This window comes from Terrapene carolina, unplaced genomic scaffold, assembly GCF_002925995.2.
Source record: "Terrapene carolina triunguis isolate 2854851 unplaced genomic scaffold, T_m_triunguis-2.0 Scaffold837, whole genome shotgun sequence".
In the NCBI taxonomy this organism is placed as follows: Eukaryota; Metazoa; Chordata; order Testudines; family Emydidae; genus Terrapene; species Terrapene triunguis.
The window spans coordinates 2985836-3008706 of record NW_020665188.1 but is presented as its reverse complement, the minus strand read 5'-3'; the positions used below and the strand labels follow the sequence as shown (position 1 = coordinate 3008706).

Sequence of the window (22871 nt, the reverse complement as noted above, 5' to 3'; positions counted from 1 at the left end):
GCGGCAATTCGGCGGAAGGTCCTTCGCTCCGAGCGGGAGTGAGGGACCGTCCGCTGAATTGCCGCCGAACAGCTGGACGTGCCACCCCTCTCCGGAGTGGCCGCCCCAAGCACCTGCTTGGCAAGCTGGTGCCTGGAGCCGGTCCTGCACCCAGATCCCATTCCCTGATTCACCACTTGCCTCTTTCCCTTTCCACTGAGGAGCAGAGCTAAGCCCAAACCTAGCCTTCTGAGGGTTGGGAAAATAGCACCAATCCCAAGTGGAACAATCCCTGAATGTGGTTTTCTCATCCTCATCTTTAGTATTGCTGTAATGCTCAAAACGTGCTGAGACCTTTCCAGACATGCTGAGACAGGGTCCTGCAGCTCCAAAGAGCTTGCAATCTAAGGGCATTTAAGCCATGGCTCTGCACAGGGTCAGTGCGGAACTAACCTAAACTAGGAAGAGCACCTGAGAGAATGCGCCTCATAATCTCTGCTGCAGCTGCTACTTGGAGGGGTGGGAGGAGACAGGGTCATGTTCACCCTGCCCCACTACCCCGATGCATCATCCAGCTCCTTAGCAGTTACTCTTCCCAGAGCCCAGTAGCTGTGAGCGGCCCCTGTGTGGCTGTGCAAGGGGAGGGAAGCTTGCTTATCATCGAGGCCAAGGAATGTGTGAAGGGAACTCATCTTCTCTTTTGAATTAACCCCTGCCCATTAACCTTACTTTAGTCCTCTCCCCCACACATACCTGCTCTGCACCCTTCCCCCCACCTTGCGGAATCCATCTGCAGCCCTTCCATATCCCTCCCGACTAGATCCCACCTCTGCTCACCCCTTGATTTGAACTTTTCCCTATGATCGATTCCCAGTCTGGTATCTTGCCTCTTGGCTAGTTTTAAGCTGGCCTAACCCACCCCATTTTCTCTGCCTCACCCCAATACACTGGCAGCCCCACTCTCCCTGTACCTCCCAGCCACTCTCCCTTCCTCACACAGACAGCTCACTAGCAGGGGGAATGCTGGAATAGGAAGGGCTCCTGAGAGAGTTACAGTGAGGTGTGTCCCAGCTGCAGTTGCCTAGATCCTCCTGTGGTAGGCTGCTCTTGGGATTTGCTTATGGGCTTCTGCCCCTGCACCGTGTCTGAGTGATCATTGCTGGCACGGGGCGTATTTAGCCTGCTCTCCCTTGCAGCTGCTTTTGCAGTCAATATCCTTGGGGCTAGTGAAAATCCATGAACTTCGGGGGATTCACAATCCACATCTGAATTTTGCAGCACCGCTCAGGATCCAAGCACCCTGGGAAGTGGCGTGGTAGGGAGTCGTCTATGAAAATGGAGTTAGAACCAGAGCTTGACATCTAGAATGAATGTTGGTACAGGCCTATGACTAACATGCAAACCAAGCAGGCAGTGACATACGAGCGTGTAGGTGATGACAAACTGGAAGGACTGGATGTTTCTCAGGGAGTTTGCATAGGTCAGAAAAACTCCTGGAGCTGATGCTTCATGGCCAGATAACTGCCAAAAGATAGACAGACAATTGTCTGAAATTAACTGGATTCTGGTCCATCATGCAAAGCCCAAAAATGGAATGATAAACCTCCCGAACCAGTAAGCCAGAATGACGTCAAGTACCCTTCAACTGTGTTCTGTAACGATAACAAGAGAACACTGGGTTCTGTCAAAATGACATCTTGTTGAATGCAGAGAAGTAATATCTTTGTACAGCTTTCATGGCATATTCGGGAATAGGATGCGGGGAGAGAAGACACTATCAGGTGGGGTTGTTTGCCACCATTTGTTCCTTGTTTGGTTAACAACAATTAGTCACAATGCAGCTAGGCCACCTTCATCTGTGATCCTGTTAGCTCTCATAAGCTTGAGCACAGTTTGAACTGGGGTAAAATTGTCCAAAGTGCCCAGCGGATGTGTGTATTCTTACAAGATCTTGTATGAATACACTGGTACTCCAGATCTTACACCAGAACTCCAATTTATTAGTGGAAATGTGGACGAAAATATTTATCGGACTATTTAAAAGGAAGCACAAGGGAACAAAATCTGTGATAACATTCTGATGTTGCAAAGAGGCAGCATATTGTTTTATAACCTCCTGCTTCCCTGTCAGGATGTTAACATCAGCACATAGAAGGACCCTCAAGCATTTTACATTGTACACACAAGAAGTTTGCCATACATAGACATATGACACTGGCACTCCTAGGAATTATGCATTGCATCCACTGTAGCACATAAAGACTGCTGCATGAATAACGCTGTTACTAACAAAGAGACTGTAAACACAGACTAGTTAAAATGAATGGATTATATGGTTATAAATGAATGGATTATATGGTTATAAATCTGTCTGTAGGACTCTCATGTCATCACAACTATTTACAGTTAGCTGCTGCCCCTTAGTTGAAATCATATCCAGTTTTAGACTGATGCTGTTTCATGAATCCAATTGCAAATCTGCATTCTCAGTCTCCGTTTTGCTGATTTTGTTACTCATGAAAGTGAGAATCTGATAGCACTGCCTAGAGCATGATGTCTCACATTTTTTCAGAGCCACATGCTGACTACATCTTAATAGAGAAATATTCTTATGTACCATTTTCCCTTCCACTCATGAGTGTATATGGATCATCTTTCCTCCCATTTATGCACATGTAACATCCCTGTGCAACTAGAGCAATCACTCACATGGAAAAGTCATTTTATATGGTCTTTGACTATGTCTTCATGCAATTTAGCAGCTGGAAATGAGGAAGAGAGCAGCACCATGCAACCAACCAGCTCTCTGCAGACCACCAGCAAGTTGTCCTCAATCTGAAAACCTCTGGCTTAGAGACATAGTGCGAGCAAGATTTCTGGAAGCTTCGTCCAGATAGCTCTGCCCTTCCGTGGTTAAAATTGCTCATAAGCTTTGCCAGTCATTGTGACAATGTCTCAAAGTGACGAGATGATGCAGCATTGCACCATCTTGAAGTGTTGGGAAGAGGCCTGAGGATGAGAATGGGGACAAGAAATGAATAGGAGACAATGAGAGTCAGTGGTTAGAGCACTGGCCTGGGATCCAGGCAATTTGGGTGCTATTCCCATCTCTGCCATTGACCTGCTGGCTGACCTTGGAAATCTCACAGCACCTCAGTGTACCTCAGTTTCCCCATCTGTAAAATGGGGATAATGACACTGACCTCCTCCTTTGTAAAACGCTTTGAGATCTACTGATTACAAGTGCTATTAGTATTATTTTTTATTATGAATGTGAAAAGCGTCACTGTACCTGAGCGTGTGTGTGTGTGTGTGGGGGGGGGGGGGGCAGTTTCTCTTCTTCTGCTTTTGGACTGGTGGTTTTGCTTTGTATTTGCTGATTCCATAAATCCTGAGCCCTAATCATGATTTTCTCTCACCCTCTATGTCACTAACTCCCCGCATGCGGCAGTGATTAATGGGCCAATAGGTTAAAGTGTCATCTCTGTGCTGGTTTCGCTGCACCCTTCTCATTGCCTGTTTCCTCTCCTGTGTTAATTCTGTCCAGTGGGAAGAAGTCAGCGGCTATGATGAGAACCTGAACACCATCCGCACTTACCAGGTGTGCAACGTCTTCGAACCCAATCAGAACAACTGGCTCCTCACCACGTTCATAAACAGAAGGGGCGCTCACCGCATCTACACCGAGATGCGCTTCACTGTGCGGGACTGCAGCAGCCTCCCCAACGTCCCTGGCTCCTGCAAGGAAACCTTCAACCTGTACTACTACGAGACGGACTCTATCATTGCCACCAAGAAGTCGGCCTTCTGGACGGAGGCGCCCTACCTCAAAGTGGACACAATTGCTGCTGATGAGAGCTTCTCTCAGGTGGACTTTGGGGGCCGGTTAATGAAGGTGAACACCGAGGTGAGGAGCTTCGGACCCCTCACCCGCAATGGCTTTTACCTCGCCTTCCAGGACTATGGGGCTTGCATGTCACTGCTCTCAGTCAGGGTTTTCTTCAAGAAGTGCCCGAGTGTGGTGCAGAACTTTGCCATCTTCCCAGAGACCATGACTGGGGCAGAGAGCACCTCTCTGGTGATTGCACGTGGCACCTGCATTCCCAATGCCGAGGAGGTGGATGTGCCCATTAAGCTGTACTGCAATGGTGATGGGGAGTGGATGGTTCCCATTGGCCGCTGCACTTGCAAGGCCGGCTACGAGGCTGAGAACAACGTGGTCTGCAAAGGTAAGACTCTGCTCAGCTTGGGTATTGTTTCATGATGCTTTGCTTTGCTAACAAAGGGGATGCCCCAAAGCCAGCTGAGGCTGGCCAGCACCCATTCTACCATTGAGGGGCTTCAGTGCTGCCCTCAGGGATTGTCAGGGATCTGAGCATTGTGAAGTAGATACCACTTTGCCCATCCCAGCTCTGCCCATGCTTGGCATCAGGAGGTCTAAGGTCATTGGCCTGCAACTGACTGAGATGGCAAATGCCATCACAGGACTCTCCCTCCCACCCTACCCCATATGAAATAGTTGAAAATGAACTGTGGCACATTTATAGACCAGCTGGGCATGCGGTGCATAAATAACCCCAACAATGCAGGAGTGTTAACTGACCTCACACTAGGCACGAGTCTGTAGTGTCCTGGGAGAGCATCTAGTGGGGAAATGCATTCAGGGCCCTGTCAGCTAAATCTGACGTGGAGTTCGATTCAATTGTGTTCGTATCCTTGTTTGTTCTCTTTCCTCTAACAATTGTGAGACCAGCTTTTGTTCACCCCACTGTTTTGGGGAGGAGCTTTTGTTTGTGCAAATGTGTGAGCTAATGCATTTGCACGTGAACGAGTGTTTTGGAGTCAGAAACACGTAACTGGTGATTCTAGATATGTGTGCAGTCCTTGGTGGCAATGTGACAAGGGGAAATTGAGCGGAAAGCCTGCTAGACATCCAATAAATGTGGCTTATATCTTTCTCCTTCCCTTACTAAGGTGGAGAACCATCTGTTTTTAATCTGGGGTTCACCTAGGTAGTTGAGTGAAATGCTCCAAACTCCTTTGGAATCTTTAGGCGCATGGTGAATGCCAGGCTGCCTTTCCCTTCATCTAGGCTGACCTGAAATCAGCGGTGGTGTGTTTCTAGCAGAGCTCTGTCCTGGGTAGGTGTTGTTCCAGAGCATGGGAGGTGTTCAATGGAGTCTTTTCCAAAGTGGACAGAAACCTGAGAACAAGACATTCAGTGAGAAAAATTCCAGCTACAAAATAGAATGTTGGTTATTTTTCCTTTTCGTTTTTTTCCTTTTCATTTTAAAGCTGTATAGGGGCTTTAAAAATAGCATTTATTTTTATTCTGTTTTTAATACCTTTGTGAGAGCTTGAAACCAAAGTTACTTGCACTCTCCATATTCCCCAGTTTCCGTTTGGCAAACCAGTTTCATTCCTGGGTGCTTCTGGGATTGGCACCCAAGCCCAGAGAGTCTCTGGAAAGACGCTTGTCAACTGCAATGGTCTTTTAATCAGTCAGCACAGATCTGCACCCCTCCCTTTGGGTTTTACTCCCTTGTTTGTCCAGCAGCATCAGTGATGTCAGCACAATCGTGGGAACAGAGTCTTTCGGTCAAAATCCTGCTACAAATCCCGTGGGACTGGTGGGATGTGTTTGACCAAAAAATAGCAGCTATCATTTGCTTTCTTAATTCTCTCCCATGGAGTAAGAATGAAGGATTTAGAATGGAGAACAGTTTCGATCCAGACTGTTAAGGCAGGCCAGATTTAAGGCCTACCCACTTGATGGTGTCCTTCAAATTGCTCTGTCTTGTTCTTGTTATAAAACACATTGCACGTGTGACTGATGATCGTTTGTTAGTGCTCAGGCAGGGGCTGCACTAAAGGAAATCAAGCAGCAGATCGTTCTCTTGAAGAAGCCTGTGCAACAGCTGCCGCATGAACGGAAAATCTCCGAAGTGATGTTTGTGATTTCCCAGCTTCAAAGGGCTATGCAGGACTGCATTAGCTGGCTGGGCCTCTTTCATCTCTCTCATTATTTCCTGAGCGAAGCTGCAGGAACCAGAACAATCCTTGATTGGTTCTGATTTAAATGAAACTCTGGGAACAGCACTCTGATTCTTCCCGTTAATTGGAACTTTTCTCTTTTTTCTGGGTTCTGCCATCCAGGCTGTCAATTTCATACCGCCTGCTGGAGTCCTCCGCGGGGCTGGTTTTAGAAATACAGAAATCATGCTTGTTTCTTTTGATGTCCTCTTTTTGAGGTTTTTATTAATATTTCCAAAATTGTACTCTGTTTTTTCTGTAGATTTACTCATATTCTTCCCTCCCAAATTACACTGTTATTTATAGCAATTCATTTCAGGATGCTGAGGGGGAGGATTTTCAAGTGTTGGCCATTGGGGAACCCTGACACCATCAAGCCTAGAAATTCAGATGTTTGCATTAAATCTCTTTGTTTTATGCTAAAGTCAGCCACGGCTGTTTTGAAGCTGCAGTCAACTCCCTGCTGTAGGCCGACAACATGCATCATCAGGAAATGCACCAAGCTCATCCAGATTCTTCATAGAAATTGTGTAACCTTGGCCTCCGAGGACTGTGGCTGTGTTTAATGAAGATGTTGAGGACTGTTCAACGTACTGTATGCAGGATTGCCAACTCTCGGGATTTCATTGTGAGAAATCACTGGCGCTAGTTGTATAATGATGCTAAAAGCTCCAGCACTCGCATGATTTTTGGACTTCTCCAAGGGATAGCCCACTCTGATTGGCTGCCTTCCCCACTTTTTCACCTTCCTGGAGAAGAACAGCCAATCAGAGCTGCTGCAGAAGGCAGGCAGAACGCCCCGCCCCCACCCTAGGAGCCGAGGAGTTTTTAAGGAGTGGAGGAAGGAGAATTCCATAGGAGGGGAAGGGGGAACAGGGAGCAGAAAGAGCCCAGCAGTTCCTCTGCCCTCCCCTCTTGTGAGCAATGGGTCAGTCCGGGAAGGGAGGAGAAGAAGCCCTGAATCTGCAGGAGGAGCAGAGAGGTGATGACTGACAAGGGACAGATGTGTGTCTGCGGAGATAAATTTGATGTGGGGGCTGGAGTGGTGCATAATTAATTGTTGGGCTGGGGGAGTGGCAGATATAGGGTGGGGGTCACAGAGTTAATGAATTAGAATGTTGAGGGCTGGGGAGAAGGTGGAAGGCCCATGCCATCAGGCAGCAGTCCGAGTCCCTGCAGAATTCCTGCTCTGCGAACATTGGGGAGAATGGGCAACACTGTAATAGTCAGACACACTCAGGGGTGCGGGGGGGAGGGGAAGAGGCAGGGGGAGTTCAACATTGAAAGCCAGGTCAAAACCCATGACAAAATCTTTTAGAAAATACTCTTCTTCTTTTTGAGCCACTCTTATGGCAGGAGGGCCAGGGCTGACACGATTTTTGAACTTTTGGGGTTGGCAGTACTGGGTATGTAATGGTGTGTTTACTTGCAATAGATTATTCAGCCACTAGATGGCTCTATGAGCTGAATAGAGGTCCAGCCAGAGTGTGGCCTTGGGTAAATAAGGAGGACAAAACTGGGACTCAAGCTGTGTAGGGACTTGTGTGCATGTGTCTGTAGTTGTAGCTGTTTTCCTTAATTAATTCTTCCTGTTTTAAAAGAGCTGTGATTCCATATATCCTAAAAAGGTGCAGAAAATAGAATCAGGCTTGGTTCTCTCATAGTTTTTCATCCAGGCAAAAATGCAGTTTTTCAGCATGAAAAAACTGCTTTCCAGTCTATCAAAAGGGAGGCAATTATCTTATGTATTTTAGTACAAGTGGAAACAATCTGAAATTAAATATGATTCTGTACCTTTGGGCACAGTTTTTAAGATCTCCAGATCAAAGGGAAAGGGTGGAGGTGTTAAGAAGGCATAATTTTCATAGAAGATTTAATTGTGTTTTGAAAAGGGGAAGATGTAGTGCTTACAGTAAAGATATATTCCAGGTCACACTCTACATTTTTGTGTCTGTCTGTCCATGTTCTTGCATCTCACCCATCTTAGTGGTATCTTTGTGACATTTACTCAGGATGCTCGCTTAAGAAACAGGGAGGTGTTCTGAATGACTCAGAATATTGATTCCTTGGAAGCAGCTTCTTTATTGCCCTTAGTAGTAGAGTTGTGAAAAAAATACTCTGAGTATACACATGGATCACAAATTTGATCCAGAGCAAAATGTTGTTCTCATTGATGTAGAACATCAATTGTTTTTCTTAGAGAAAAGAATTTAGATGCACCTTCTGGTGGAAACGCTTTTACAAAAATGACTGGTTAGAAATTTGCCATTTTTGTAAACAAAAAAACTTCTTTTCATGGCAAAATGATATTCTTCTACTTTCAAAAAATAACCTCCAATTTTGGCAAAAGTTTGATCTGAAAAATGAGAAATAATGTGATTTTCCATATATGTGTATATTTTTGTTTTAAATTGATGGCAAGGTGAGGGGGGAATTTCTTTGCTCAGTTCTACACAGTAGCTTCTAGGAATATGTATGTTTCACAGCTCTTCAGAACTCCAGGAAGAGATGCTGCCCATATAAAGTGCTATGGGGCTTCTCCCAAAATGCTTTAGTTTTGCTGTGTTTGCATGGCTAGCATCACTGTGAATCTAGAGTTACGTACGCCGTTCCATGCACAATCCTCTTTTTAGTGTGGAGCAATGGATGAAATATGCAAGCTCACTGTGTCCAGTTGGTTAAAGGAACATGGTCAGCATGAGAATAACATTTCCATTGCAAAACATTGTAACTCCTGTTACTACTAGCAAACTGCTACGATGACTCTAATTGAAAGAGATTAGCGACACTAAGAACGACTTAGATGTTGAATATTAGTTTCCCTTTATCTTTTCCGTTTGTGCCTGTGATGATTAGTTCAGCACAACTATGAAACTGACTATCTTATCTATAATACTTCTCTGGCCCCCACACCATGGTATCTGCGCACCTCGCAGTCTTTAATGTGGTGAAGCTTGCAGTACCCCTGTGAGGCAGGGAAATGGTAGTGTCCCGTTTTACATGTGAGGAACTGGAGCCCAGAGACACTAAGGCCCAAATCCACAAAGGGACTTAGGTGCCTTAACCCAAGATTTAGGCACTGTTGCAATCCACAGACACCCCACGTGGCTGTTGCCTAACCCTGTAGGAGCCTAAACCCTCTCAGCATCTGTATTATCTGGGTAAAATTCACTCAGTGCCTAAGGCCAGGTCTACAGTACAGACCTATATCGACATACTATGTTGCTCAGGGATGTGAAATCGACGTAGTTGTACTGACCTAACCCCTCGTGTAGACAGTACCATGTCAACATAGCTACCACCACTCAGGGAGGTGGATTAATTATGCGTAGTAGTATATATTGTATGTGAAGACAAGCCCAGGTTTCTAACTTTGGGTGGGTTCAATGCTGCCTCACTTTGCGCACCCGACACCTATCTCCTGCCTATGTCCCAGTGTGATCCGGAAGTCCAGCATTCCTCCACCCATCTTGCTTGCAGGGCCTGATCTGGTAGGCATGTTCTGAGCATGTCTACCAGATCGGGCCCCATTCAGAATTTAACAGGAGGCGGTTGTAGCAGCTGCCTTATAACTTTCAGCCAATGGTTAAAGCACTCCCAGGGGATGTGGGAAACCCAGGTTCAAATCCCTCTCTGCCAGAGGGGAGAAAGGATTTGAGCAGGAGTCTCACTCCTTGCAGGAGAGTGCCCTGATCTGGGGGATATTCTGATGTGCCCTGGCCTGAGAGAGATTCTGGTGTGGGGGTTCCCTTAGTCAATAAATAATTAAAGAGTCATTGAGCCACAGGGAGAGAGTGAGAATGATTCTTGAGCCTGGTGGTTAGGCACCAACCAAGTAGTTCTCCAAACCCCCTACTTCAGTGACCAAAGGACCTTCCCAAATGTCAGTGGGGGAGCAGAAAAACATTATCAAGATTTGTAGAAAGGGAAATAAAAGACAGAAACAAACTCAGGCATTCTATTGAACGGGTGCTCTCTTAGAACACTGACTGCTTACTATTAAAATCTGGTCTGAGGTTGGACTTCAGGGTCTTAACAGCTCGTCTACACCATATACCATGTCTGTTTCTTTAAATTGTTTTGTTTCATCAGGACTCGAGGCAAATCGGAGCAGATGGCATAGTGTGGGTCATGTAGACTCACTCTGCTGGTAGGGACCAAGGCGTGACACGTCCATAGCAGATGGACAATACCAGGGTTCCCAAGCCATGGATAATTTCCTGTCCAACTGCTTTAGCCAATGAATGGTATGTGTGAATTGAGTCTGCATCTCCTTGCAGATGGTCCTCCAGAGGAAGCCAGGTGGACACAGAGTTTAATTGAGCTACCCTGTCCCAGGGGCAAGGCTGGGAACTAATTGTGACTCTGAGAGTTACAGCTCACTCCTTTGTTCCCCTGCTCCTCTCCCGATCCTCTGCTGGTGTAAATTGGTGTAGCCCCTTGTAGTTCAGTGCAGCAGTGCAGATTGACATCAGCGGAGGATCTGGTCCAACCCATGATACATCTGCCCTCCATGAAGGCTACTTTTGCCAGTCAGCCCTGACATGCTTTTGCTGATGTACTTACTGATTTTCAGACTGCATAGTAATGGACCCGATTCCTTGTGACACCCCTATAGGGTAGATTGCAATGTAACTTGCATTATAAGCATATATTGGACTTCACTGCTATAGGCCAGTTGCAGATTACTTACCCTTTGGACCCAGGGAGAGGGCAACCAACCAGGGAGTGATTGGTAACTCTCAGAGTCACAATTAGCTCCTTGGACTGCCCCTGGGGTAATGCAGCTGTGTTAAATTACAATATGTGTCTATTGGTATAGACCAGTGTGACTTGCTTCTCTCTCTGCAGCAGCTCAGCTTCCCTGGCTGGCATGTTGGGGGAAAGGGGCTAAGGCTTCCTTACCAACCAGTATGGGAGGGGAATGGCTGCCCCGCGAAAGCTGCTCTCCTGGTGCTGCAGCTGTTTTGGGCAGTCAGTACAGGGCGCGAAGGGGATGTCTTGTGTTCCTACTCCCCGGCACACTGTTCTAAGGGCAGGTGACGGTCCTGCCCTAGGTGAGCTGTGGTTTGTACAGCACCTACCACAGTGGGGTCCTTGTCTGTGACGGGGGCTCCTAGGTGCTGCTGTAATACAAATAAGTCATAGTAACTGAAAGCTTCAAGCCTTTATCATGAGGTGTGTAGTATAATTTCCACATATCCTGGTTTGTTGCTCACTGATTGGTCAAGCCCAGATACATATTTGTAGATGTCATGCCTCTAGCCTTGGTGACCTCAGTGGTGTTAAAGAGCCTGACCATCTCAAGTGGTCAAAATCATGACTCAGCCTCACCCCTCGTCCCTCCCCAGATCATGAGATTTGCTTAAAAATCGTGAGATTTTAAAATAATAACCCCTGGGTCTTTTTATTTGCTTTCTGGGTTTTGAGTCTTTAGGGGTCATGTGTTTTGTGCAACCCTGAGGGCTAGAAACTTGCTCTGTTTTGAAATGAAAGCTGGGTTCTAATGTTATCACAGGACTCCAGGAGCTGGGGCTTTCAGGAGAGCATCAACTATCACTGAGATTTGCCATAAAACTCAGACACTTGGCAACCCTATGATGCTGGTCTGTCTTACGTGCTGGTTTTAGATGAGTGTGCTCCACTGACTTCCATAGAGTCGCTCCTCATACACGCTGGTGTAACTGAGAGCAGAATCGAGCCCTCTGCATGCAGCAGAACCGTCTGCATATCCAGCAAATTCTCCTCCTTGCAAACTCCCAGGAGGGCCGTGGATTCTGACATCTGTGCAAAGCCTTCGTCAACCTGAGCTGCTGAGATGAGCCACTTAATAATCCTGGGGGAATTGTCACTAAAAATTCCTGGGATGTTAAGGCTGAGAAAATGGGCCTAATTCCACTGCAATGGAGAAATAGGCTTGTATTGTTTAGGTCCCTCTCCCCATCCCCCGCTCCCCACCCCAGAACAAAAGCTGCAGATATCGTGGGGCTATTAGACCAGAGCTGCTTCATGCTGACAGCCGAGCTCAGGGGGCACTTAGGGAGCCATTAATACCAGCTTTTATCGGCACTTAGCCACTTGCTCAGAGCCCCTGTGAAAGGCGCAGACAGAGCGCAATCTTCATCAGGGGGATTGCCAATCGCTGGGAGATTAGCAGTGTGTTTTCGGGTTGGTGCGATCTGGGTCATTACCATTGTGGCACTGGGATGAGAACAGGAGTGGGGTTGGTTATTTATTTATTTTAGTGGCTATTTTAGATTTTGTCTTGCAGGCCATCTGGGTGATTTCTGCTTTCACGTCATTTAGTAATGTGTCGCTTTGGCAGGCAGGCACCTGCACAGCGTTTCCTTCCAATCTGTAGAGGGACTAGTATAGGTTCCCCATGGACGACTGGCATACAGCATAAAAAAAATGCAACCCTTGATCCAGGCCCATGTACTCTGGCAAAGTGGGCCTAAACTCTGTGATAGCACCCCCTGGTGCTTGCAATGTGCCTTTGCAGCAGAGTGGAGGGTCCACTGAAGCTTCCAGTCAATTAAAAACCTCCGGGTTCTTATTGAACTGGACATGAATAATCTAGTCAGTGCGGTATCCCTTGCATTATTCAACTTGGTATTGAATTCCATTGATTTTTAGTCTGCGCCATAATTCGCTGTTGTCAGTGTCCTGCAGATTTTTGTACGGTCAAGGGGCCGGTGCATCGGAGAGGTCAGGAAAGAAGTGGGCAGATTTGGTAGCTGGGTACAGGACAGCTGAGGGGAATTATAGACCAGTCAGTTTAACTTCAGTACCCGAAAAGATAATGGAGCAAATAATTAAAGCAATCAATTTGTGAACACCTAGAAGATAATAAGGTGATAAGTAACAGTCAGCACGGATTTGTCAAGAACAAATCGTGTCAAACCAACCTAATAGCTTTCTTTGACAGGGTAACAAGCCTTATGGATAGGGAGAAAGCAGTAGATATGGTATATCTTGACTTCATGAAGGCTTTTGATACTGTCTCACATGACCTTCTCATACCCAAACTAGGGAAATACAACCTAGATGGAGCTACTATAAGATGGGTGCATAACTACTCACTGGGAACAGTTTGCCGAGCTATCAGTGGTTCACAGTCATGCTGGAAGGGCATATTGAGTGGGGTCCCACAGAGATCAGTTCTGGGTCCAGTTCTGTTCAATATCTTCATCAATGATTTAGATAATGGTCTTGAAAGTCCACTTATAAAGTTTGCGGATGATACCAAGCTGGGAGGGGTTGCAAGTGCTTTGGAGGATAGGATTAAAATTCAATATTATCTGGACAAACTGGAGAAATGGTCTGAAGTAAATAGGATGAAATTCAGTAAGGAGAAATGCAAAGTACTCCACTTAGGAAGGAACAATCAGTTGCACACATACAAAATGGGAAATGACTGCCTAGGAAGGAGTACTGCGGAAAGGGATCTGGGGCTCATAGTAGATCACAAGCTAAATATGAGTCAACAGTGTAACACTGTTGCAAAAAAGACAAACATAATTCTGCGATGTATTAGCAGGAGTGTTATAAGCAAGACACAAGAAGTAATTCTTCCTCTCTACTCCACACTGATTAGGCCTCAACTGGAGTATTGTGTCCATATCTTTCAGGGAAGATATGGACTACTTGTAGAATGTCCAGAGAAGAGCAACAAAAATGATTCAAGGTCTAGAAAATATGACCCATGAGGGAAGATTGAAAAAATTGGGTTTGTTTAGTCTGGAGAAGAGAAGACTGAGAGGGGACATGATAACAGTTTTCAAGTACATAAAAGGCTGTTACAAGGAGGAGGGAGGTAAATTGTTCTCGTTAACCTCTGAGGATAGGACAAGGAGCAATGGGCATAAATTGCAGCAATGCCAGTTTAGGTTGGTCCTTAAGAAAAACTTCCTAACTGCGAGGGTGGTTAAGCACTGGAATAAATTGCCTAGGGAGGTTGTGGAATCTCCATCATTGGAGGTTTTTAAGAGCAAGTTAGACAAAGACCTGTAAGGGATGGTCTAGATAATACTTAGTACTGCAATTGGGTGCAGGGGACTGGAATAGATGACTTCTCGAGGTCCCTTCCAATCCTACGATTCTATGGCACATGGATAGACATGGGATGTAGTTTGGGATTGTGGGAAAAGTACATTACTTGGATGTTTCTGCTAACATAAATGCAATAGTTAACCATGTTAGTATTTAGATTGTCATAATTAGGTTTCAGAGTTAACACTGGCATCAATGGTCAGTTCATAATTCTCTCTGAGCTGTTGTTTCAGGCCCTGTGCAGACTCAAGCAGATAACATGGTGTCACATTATACTGGGTTCACTTTTAGAAGGTCTTTGCAGGGAAAAGAATAATTTTAAAGAAGTTAAACCTAAAACCTGGGGAATAATTCTACAGTACCCAGTGAATTCTTTGCCCAGTTTCACAGCCCCAGAAGCGCAGCTTTTACATGGTTCTGGACATGATTCCCTTGTAGTCTGGGCAGTCAATAACAGCAAGAGTTCTGTGTTGCTGAGTGAATATCATTGTAGTTAGCACTCACACAGACCACAGGGTACAGTAAATGATCCTTCCATACCATTCTGACCTTTGCAACAGGGTTATCCTCAGGTACCAGTGCATTCGATAAGCTGGGTGGAGCTGTATAAAGACCAAAGGAGCTCTGTACTGAATTTTTATTTTGCATTTCCCAAGGCAGAGAGAGAGGGTCTGTTGATTTTTCTCTTGGTGAATTCCTGCTGTAATGCAGTTAAGAACTTGTGGAAGATGTGCTTTAGCCAGAGTCACCCAGAATGGCACACAGATTTAGCTGGCCAGCACTGCTGGAAATGTAAATCGCTGGGGCTAGTCAATTTAAAAATTGGGGAAGCTGGGATCAAACAGAATGGCCCAATTTCAGTCTGCCCATGGAGGCAACACCATGGTTTCCCTGCTCTAGAGGACGATGGCCCCCTGGGCCTTTTCTAACGCATACATGCCAATGGTCCTTTCACAAGCCAGAACAGGAGAGTCTTTTTCTAACATCTTTCTCACTCCAGGGGGAGTGTGAGTCAGAATGTTTCCTACTGAAGGCTGGATGCTTTCAGTGTTTCTATAGAAGTACACATCCGTTTACTTCCTTAGTTCCCATTTTGGGGGTGGGGGCAGTCTGGCGATTTGTATGAAACAAAAACACCTCTCCGGGGCTTGGGTTTATACTCCTCCGTCCCATGTGACTAAGGGTACGTCTATACTTACCCGCTGGTTCGGCGGCAAGCAATCGAACTTCTGGGTTCGATTTATCGCGTCTTGTCTGGACACGATAAATCGAACCCAGAAGTGCTCGCCGTCGACTCCAGTACTCCTGCTCGGCGAGACGAGTACGCGGAGTCGACGGGGGAGCCTGCCTGCCGCGTCTGGACCGTGGTAAGTTCGAACTAAGGTACGTCGTCTTCAGCTACGTTAATAACGTAGCTGAAGTTGCGTACCTTAGTTCGAAGTGGGGGGTTAGTGTGGACCAGACCTCAGGGTGACAGAACTGCTGTTGCATACAAGCGCAGGCTCTGTTCCACCATGCACAGCAAACAATAATCGAGGGCAAAATGAAGAGTGGAACCGCCCCAAGTCTTCCAGTCTCCTAACTCACTCCATGGCTGCGTAGCAGTGTCAGGGCACGTGCACTGTCTCTTTCAGTCAGTAGCAGGAATGCTGGCAGGAGGGGGCCGAGGAAGGCTCTCTGCAGGAGCTCTGCTGTGAGGCAGAGAGAGGCACCCTCATTGTGAGGATAGTACTGTTTTTCTTATGACAATAAAGTTCCTTGTTCAGTGTTATAAGAAAGTGACCCTCTGATGCTTTCCCATTGTGCATGACACACAGGAGAATCCTTTCTGTCTTTTCTTTCTGACTAGGCCCCTCTCAGGTGTTGGGACCAGACCTGACCTTAGGCACAAACATGGTGACCTGGGAGCTGGTCCATTTGGACTTCCTGCAGACCTGTTCTGACCTGGGAACTCATAGCACACGCCTAGTTTCTGTGCCAGCAGAGGCACAGACTCTGTGAGCCCCATTGGATCTCACTGCCTGTGGTGGGACTAGAGTCCCATACCATGTCTCCATCGGGCATCTTGGAACACCACAAGTTAGAATGCCATTCTTGCATATTAAGGTAACAGAGCCAACCTGTGATTGATTCACTCACCAGCTTCTGCCTTGAGTCCGTAGGCCTGGGCAAACTGTGAGAAGGAACTCCTGCCTAGTGCATCGGAGTTCTGCTCCCAGGGCGCCCCAAGGCTGAGCTGAGACTGCAGGGATTCAGTACACCACTCCATGAGCTGTGCCCATGGCATTATGCACTCTCCATAGCTAATGTCTATCAAATAGGTAATATGTACTTGTGCTAGCAGAGGATGGGCTGCGTGGATAAGGTTCCCTCACTGTGCCCTGAAGCTTGTATTACCTGCCCCCTGGCAACTTCAGTGCTCCTGAAAATGAGAGACTGATGTCACTAGCTAGGACTAGATCTGGTGTGTTGCTCCTTCCCTGACTCCTGCTGGCTCACTATCGCCACATCACCCTTCCACTGACAATCAGCAGTGAGAGCTGTGCCAGTCCCCATTCATGTCACTGCACTGGCTCCTGCTGACTTCAGCCAGGGCTGGATCCAGCCCCCAAAGGGTTAAGCCAGACACAAACCTGAGTCCCCAGAGTTGAACAATACGCACTGTTTAAACCCACTGAGTCGCTCTGAAACAAGGAGGAAAAACCTGGAGCCTAATTCAGTGATTGTATCACAGCCTCCCATTCTCCTCTCAGTGACCTTGATCACAGCTGCTCTCTGGTGCTCAGATCTGTGGCTGTTGTCTATTTCATTTTTAATTCCCCTTTCATACCCAGTTACATTCCTCTGCCTCAGGATTAAAACTCTTATCTCACAGGTCCCTGTCATTGCTTCCCCAAGTTTAAGACAGAGTGATTGTCTCCAGTTCTGTGCGGACAGCCATTTTGCAGATTTTGCTACCTATGAGCCATAAGGAGCACCTTCAAAGAATAAACATAGGAGTGGAGCCTTTAAAAACTCTTCCTCCCTCCTTCACCGTCAAGGTTGGGCAGGCCAAAAGCTCACGGCTGTGAAGCAGGCTGTTCAAAGTTATGCCACTTGCTGCACCAAAGTGAGAAACGTTAGCCAAGCAATCAGCTGTTATGAAAACCATCTTTCTGTCTCTTCTGCTAATAGTGCCCATCCTCTGGATCACAGCCTAGCCCTCCCTTTCCCCTTGGACAGAGAGCTTCTGTGCTTGGATGTGCATGAAGACTTTACCAGTCCCCTTTCAGCTGGGTCTCAATAAACAGGCTTGTGATTGGAAATGTGCCACGTTTTTGGCTGAGCTGAGAATTGGACTAGTGCCCCCCCAGAGGTGGGGTCCTACTCTCTATCACTGATGTCTCCTGTGTGCATGGGGTGGGCCACCGTGCAGTCTAGCCCAATGCTGGCTGGTGATGAACATGCCTCATGGCCTGTGTCTGCTTCCCCTTGTCATTCTCCCTGATGACAAGCCATTCCTTTCTCCACTCACCAGCCTCTCTCTCTTTCTTTTCTTATTATGGTGCCTGTATAGGTCTATTATTCAAAGCTGTTACAGGCAAGCATCTCTGTGCACCCCACCTCCATCGATTTCAAAGGGCTGATTTGGAGACATTGGTTGAATATTAATTACTATGGTGGGGTCTGCTTTCCTTGCCCCCTTTTAAAGTCCTGGTTGTGGGCTGTAGTCTCTCCCTTTCTTCTCTGTCTTGTTCTATTAGTCTTTTCTCTCCCCTGGTGCCTTTTCTTGTGTGTGTTATTTACCTCTCTTTGCTTTCTTTGTCTCCTTTTTGCATTTGTCTTTCCCTCCTGCCTGTCACTGTTTCACACTCCGGGCCAGATTCATGAAAGGGATAATGGGGGAGATGGTTTCCGCGGGTGGAATTTTAATGAAAGAATGGCCCCATTTCTATTCATGGTGTATCTTTCCCATTCGAAGGACAGGCCTCGGTGATAATTACTGATTTCCTGTATTTATAGATCACAGACATATGGAAACAATAGTACTGTGTGAGATTTATAAAGTGACAGTTTTCTGGTTCTTTTGAAATAAATATGGACATTCTGTAATTATCACTAGAATAATTTGCCAACGTTCAAAGGAGGGAAACGTCAAGAGTTTCCAATCAAAATATTGCTCATTCTGAGAAGCAGGCCTTGACTCCTTGGTTTTGATCTTTCTAGCTATGTATTTGTCGTTCTTTTTCCATTTTATGTGGGCTTGAATATCCTCTATTTTCATTGCCTCTGTGCAGCAGTGCAAATATCCACAAAAGATGCCAGTGCCTCTATAAAGAAGAATAAGTGGTACAGAATCGTGGGTTCTGGTGGGTGTTATGTTCACTACACCCATAAAATATTCTTGTTTGAAGGTTGCAACATAACGCTACTTTGATTCTTAGAATCCAGGATGATAACACACAGTACCCAAAACCAGAGCGAGACAAACCAGGCTGCTCCTGAAGGCAGCACAGCACAACTCACTCCACTTGCTCTAGGCTGGCTTTTTCCAAACAGACTCTGACCACATGCTTCCCTACAGAGCTCTCTGTTCTACCTCCCTCACTCTTAAAGTAATAGCTTACAATTCCAACACATTTCTTGTTAGCCCACCCTACACAGCCCTTAGCTGTAGCCCAGGGTGGCTAGGCGAGCACAGTGGTTCTTAACAGACTGTTGAATGCTTCCCCTAGCACTGCTTGTGTAGCACGGGCATCCAAAGAGTGTAAATTAAAGCAACCAGAAGCAGCTTTAAAGAACTCTCCAGGGCGCAAGCAGCCATAGGGATATGCTGTGGGGAGTGGAGAGGAGCAAGCCCAAGGGGGTAATGGGAGAAGAGAGAAGAGGCGGCAATGATATGGAGACAATGGCACGAAGGAGAGGACAGACAAGGGCAACAGTCACGGTGCCTTGATACTAGGAAACCAAACACATGTTGACAAGAGAGAGGTTGCTGTGGTCCTTCTCAGTACTTGTGCCTGTTTCTCTACTTATCCACGTTGGTGCGTGGGTCTTGGACCTGGGACTAGATGCTTCTCCCTGGGCTCTGACCCGCGCTGACTCTGCTTCCTCCCTTTTGCTGGGTGCTGCTCTCCTGGCCTCGACAGTCAGTAAGTGTCTGGCTTTTTGCAGCCTGGTTACCTACGGGACCTAGGGGCGAGCAGCTGCCCGCTCTGTTATAAACCCCGGCGCTCCTGCTTGTTTTCTGTCTAGCTCACAGCACCATTGTTGCTCACCCTGGAGGGTGAACACTAACAGCTGGTGAACTTACTGGATAAGTTCTTACCCTAAAGAGGCAAAATGTGTTAACCAACCAGGACCTGTGTGAGTCTTCCCAGAGAGGTGGTCTCTGATTTTCATACTGGTGGGCCACTTCCTGCATGGCAGCTGGGAAGCATCTCCAGCTCCAGGCACCTTCACTGACCCAGCAACCGTTCTCCCCCTCAATTCCCTCCCACCACCTCCTTTCAGCTTCCCCACTTGCTGCTCCGTGAATGGCGGGTAGCCCACCAGGGTCCCTCTGCCATCTCTTTGCACTGTGATCTTTAGACACATTGTACGCTATTTGCCAACAGGGTGGCTCCGGCACACAGAGAGGCTTAAGAAGACACCATCTGCCTCCGTCTTTCACACATCTCCCTGCTTTCCCTTTCTCTCTCTGGTTTTGTGAACCGCCATACAGGAAAAGCAATTGCTAATTAGAGCGAGAAAAGAGGGAGAGGGAAAAAGAAAGAGGGGAGCTGGGAGGAATTTAGCTTCCATGCAAATCAATCAGCCTTTAAACGTAGAGGCCTTTCTTCCAAAGGAGTGGGAGTGGGTTGTTTTGACAAAACAAGTGACAAAGGTCCTTCCAAAGTGAAAGGAGGGTTTTTTCTTTTCTTCTCTTTTAAACTTTCCTCCATAAAAAGTGTGGGTGTGGAGGGTGGTGGTGGGGGGAGGTAGAGGTAAAAAGAAAGTGTTTGTGAGAGACTCCCACTGCCCATCTCCCTTTCTGTCTCTCTTCCCCTCTCAATGGCTCCATTCTGTGATTGTCTCTATTATAGGGACTGGGAAGTGTATCATTTTCACTGATCCCTGGTTTTTTGCTGCTGCTGCTGTTCTGTCTGGCATCCAGGATGAATACTGGGGACTTTCTGATGTCTTTGAAAAGGAGGAACTGCTGAGAGCAGCTTCCAAGTGCTAGATGCCCAGAAGGGCCAGGGAGCAGTGGGCAGAGGATCCCGAAGAAGAAAGCAGTGGAACAGTTTTGAGGGTTTGCCTACATGCAGGGCTGTACCTGTTTAACTTAGGGTAGTATTCTGAACCAATGCAAAAGGTGGTGTGAACACTCTGATTTCATTTTAACTATGCATATTTCAGTTTTGCTTAGAAGTCAGTTTAAGATAAACCAAATTAATTCTGGTTTAAGAGTGTCCACACAGCCTTTTACCTGAGTTTAACTCAAGAGGTTAAAAAGTGGCTTTCAGTTAACCCAGTGCAGCATTTGTGGGTAGCCGAGGCCTAAGCTGTCTTTCTGTGATGTTCCTCTAGGTGCTTTTCATCTTTTGTAATGTCCCCTGGGCCTACTGCAGAGACCCCGGTGTTGACAAACCATTCTCTTCTCTTGCTACGTTTACTAGTCCCGTGCAGTTGGTGTCACGTAGAGGAACTCTTTGTCTAGCAGAGACATGCAGAAAACCTTGCTACAGCGCTGACAGGTGCTTGATTTAGTGCCCTGGAGGAGAGCACCTGCTCAGCTCTGCCAACCCAGTATATAGAGAGTAATAATACTGTTCTCTGCATCAGACATGAAACCCACGCACCTTTAGGAACCTAGAAGCACAAAGAAGTTAAGAACCCAGTTTGGAACTCCTGAAAATTCCCATTGCCTTCAGGATTGGGCTCAGAGGAATTGAAAGAGACAGAGTGAGGCAAAGGGCAAGAGAAAAAAGAGGGGGGGGCTGTTAAGAGATGCAGAAAACAGGAGAAAAGAGAGAGCAAGAGGAGGTGTTGGAGGGGAAGGGACGGCAGTAGGAAATGCTGGAGAGTGAGAGGTGTAGTGTTAACAGAGAGCTTGGGAAGGCAGGAAGGAGGGACCCACAGAGAAGGAGGAGAGAGAGATTTGAGAAAAATAGGGGTGTTGAGAAAAGCTGAGAGACAGAATTGATTCGTGCTCATGGTCTGCTTTTGCAAAGATCATTTTGTGGGCAATTTGCATCTGAATAGCTGAATGCAGCCCTGCCTGGTCTCTGAGAATTAAAGAGCAAACAATTGCACCAGTGGAAAAATACTGAAGAGTTGTCCTTCCATGGGATTGCCTGCTAGCTAGGGAGCAGCCAACTTTGCAAGCGTGACACTGTGCTGCTGAATTTCTAGCTTCAGGCACCTGTGTTTCACTCCAGCTTAGAGTGTGTTGAGTGCCAGGCACACACCTGTAGCGCTATAAGCAACACCCCCACAGCCAGTTGGAAGCTGACACCACTATTATCACACTCACCAAATATTTAGGGATCTGTTCTCCTATCAGTCCTGGGGGGGATTTATGTACCAACTCCCCTCCCTCACCTTTCACTGGGTGGGTTAAACTCCCACTGGTTACAATTCAAGGGTCTTCTGAAATGGTTCCAACTCAGCTCAAGGCTGTGCAGTGATTTTCCACTGACAGCTACATTACAGTCATTTCCTGGTGCAAGTCAGGAACCAAACTGGCTCGAGAGGCAGAGCCCACAGCCATGCTGCTTACTGACGTAACATGAGCTATTGCTTTGGACTGATGTAACAAATTCTGCAATTGGGCAGGCTGGTGTAAAGCCCAGGGAGAATGAAATTCAACACTGCTGCTAGTTCTCTACCCTCATGCTGTTTTTAGGGCCTGATCCAAAGCCCACTTAAATTCATTGGAGTTTTTCCATTGACTTTAATGGGCTTTGGATCGGGCCCTCAAGTGCATTCATCCCAGGCTCTCAGGAACCATGGAGATGCAGAGTGTGGGGTTCAAAGGAAATGCCTGGACAGTACACAGAGTTGCTCCAGTTGAATTAAGGCCTTGTCTACACAAGAAAGTTACCCTGGTTTAAACTAAGGTGTGAATTTAAACCAATGTCATTAACCTGGTGGAAGCCCCTGGGCGGACATGCTACTGTCATCTGAAAAGTGGCTTTTTTCACTATAGTTTAAGTCAAATTGGTTTAAGCTAAATGTCAATAAGCCACTTTTAAACTGAAATAAGAGTGCCCACTTACAGCTTTTTTAGGGTTACCATTCGTCTGGATTCCCCCGGACATGTCCGGCTTTTCTCAGTTAAAAATAGCGTCCGGGGGGAATTTGTAAATGTCTGGACTTCCCCCCCATGCAGAGCGCGCGCGGCTGACAGGGCAGCCGGCCGGATGGTGCCACTTGCATGGGGCTCCGGCAGCCAGAGAGAGTCCCTCCTCCGCTTCCCCCTCCTCTCCCCTGCAGCTGAGATCACTCCCCTCCTCTCTCTCCCTCCTTCCCCCTCCCTGCATTCGCAGCCGGCCAGCCATTCGCAACGGGCCTCCGGCAGTCTGGAGCTCCTCCCCCTCCCCAGCGTGCCGCTCCGCAGCACTCTGCGAGGGCGGGAACCGGGCTATGCGCTCCGTGGGGGAGCGAGGCAGCGTGTCGGGCTGCGCGTGGAGCCCGACACACTGTTCTGAGCGGCATGGTAAGGGGGCCAGGGGATTGGCGAAGGGGCAGGGAGGTTCTGGAGGGGGCAGTCAGGAGACAGGGAGCAGGGGGAGGGTTGGATGGGTCGGGAGTTCGGGGGGGGGCTGTCTGGGGGTTGGGGG

The 22871-nt window shown here is 47.2% G+C and overlaps 1 protein-coding gene across 4 annotated transcripts in view; it reads left to right on the top strand.

Annotated features, from left to right (window-relative positions):
• Positions 1-22871, top strand: part of EPHB1 (EPH receptor B1) — a 364143-nt gene that overhangs the window by 108225 nt on the left and 233047 nt on the right. For all 4 annotated transcript variants that reach the window (XR_003370240.2, XR_003370241.2, XR_003370239.2 and 1 more), the window contains exon 3: positions 3527-4208. Coding sequence is in view for 1 of the 4 variants with exons in the window: in XM_026660778.2 (XP_026516563.1) it covers positions 3527-4208 (682 nt within the window). In the remaining 3 variants the exon portion in view is untranslated. The remainder of the gene's footprint in view (positions 1-3526; positions 4209-22871) is intronic.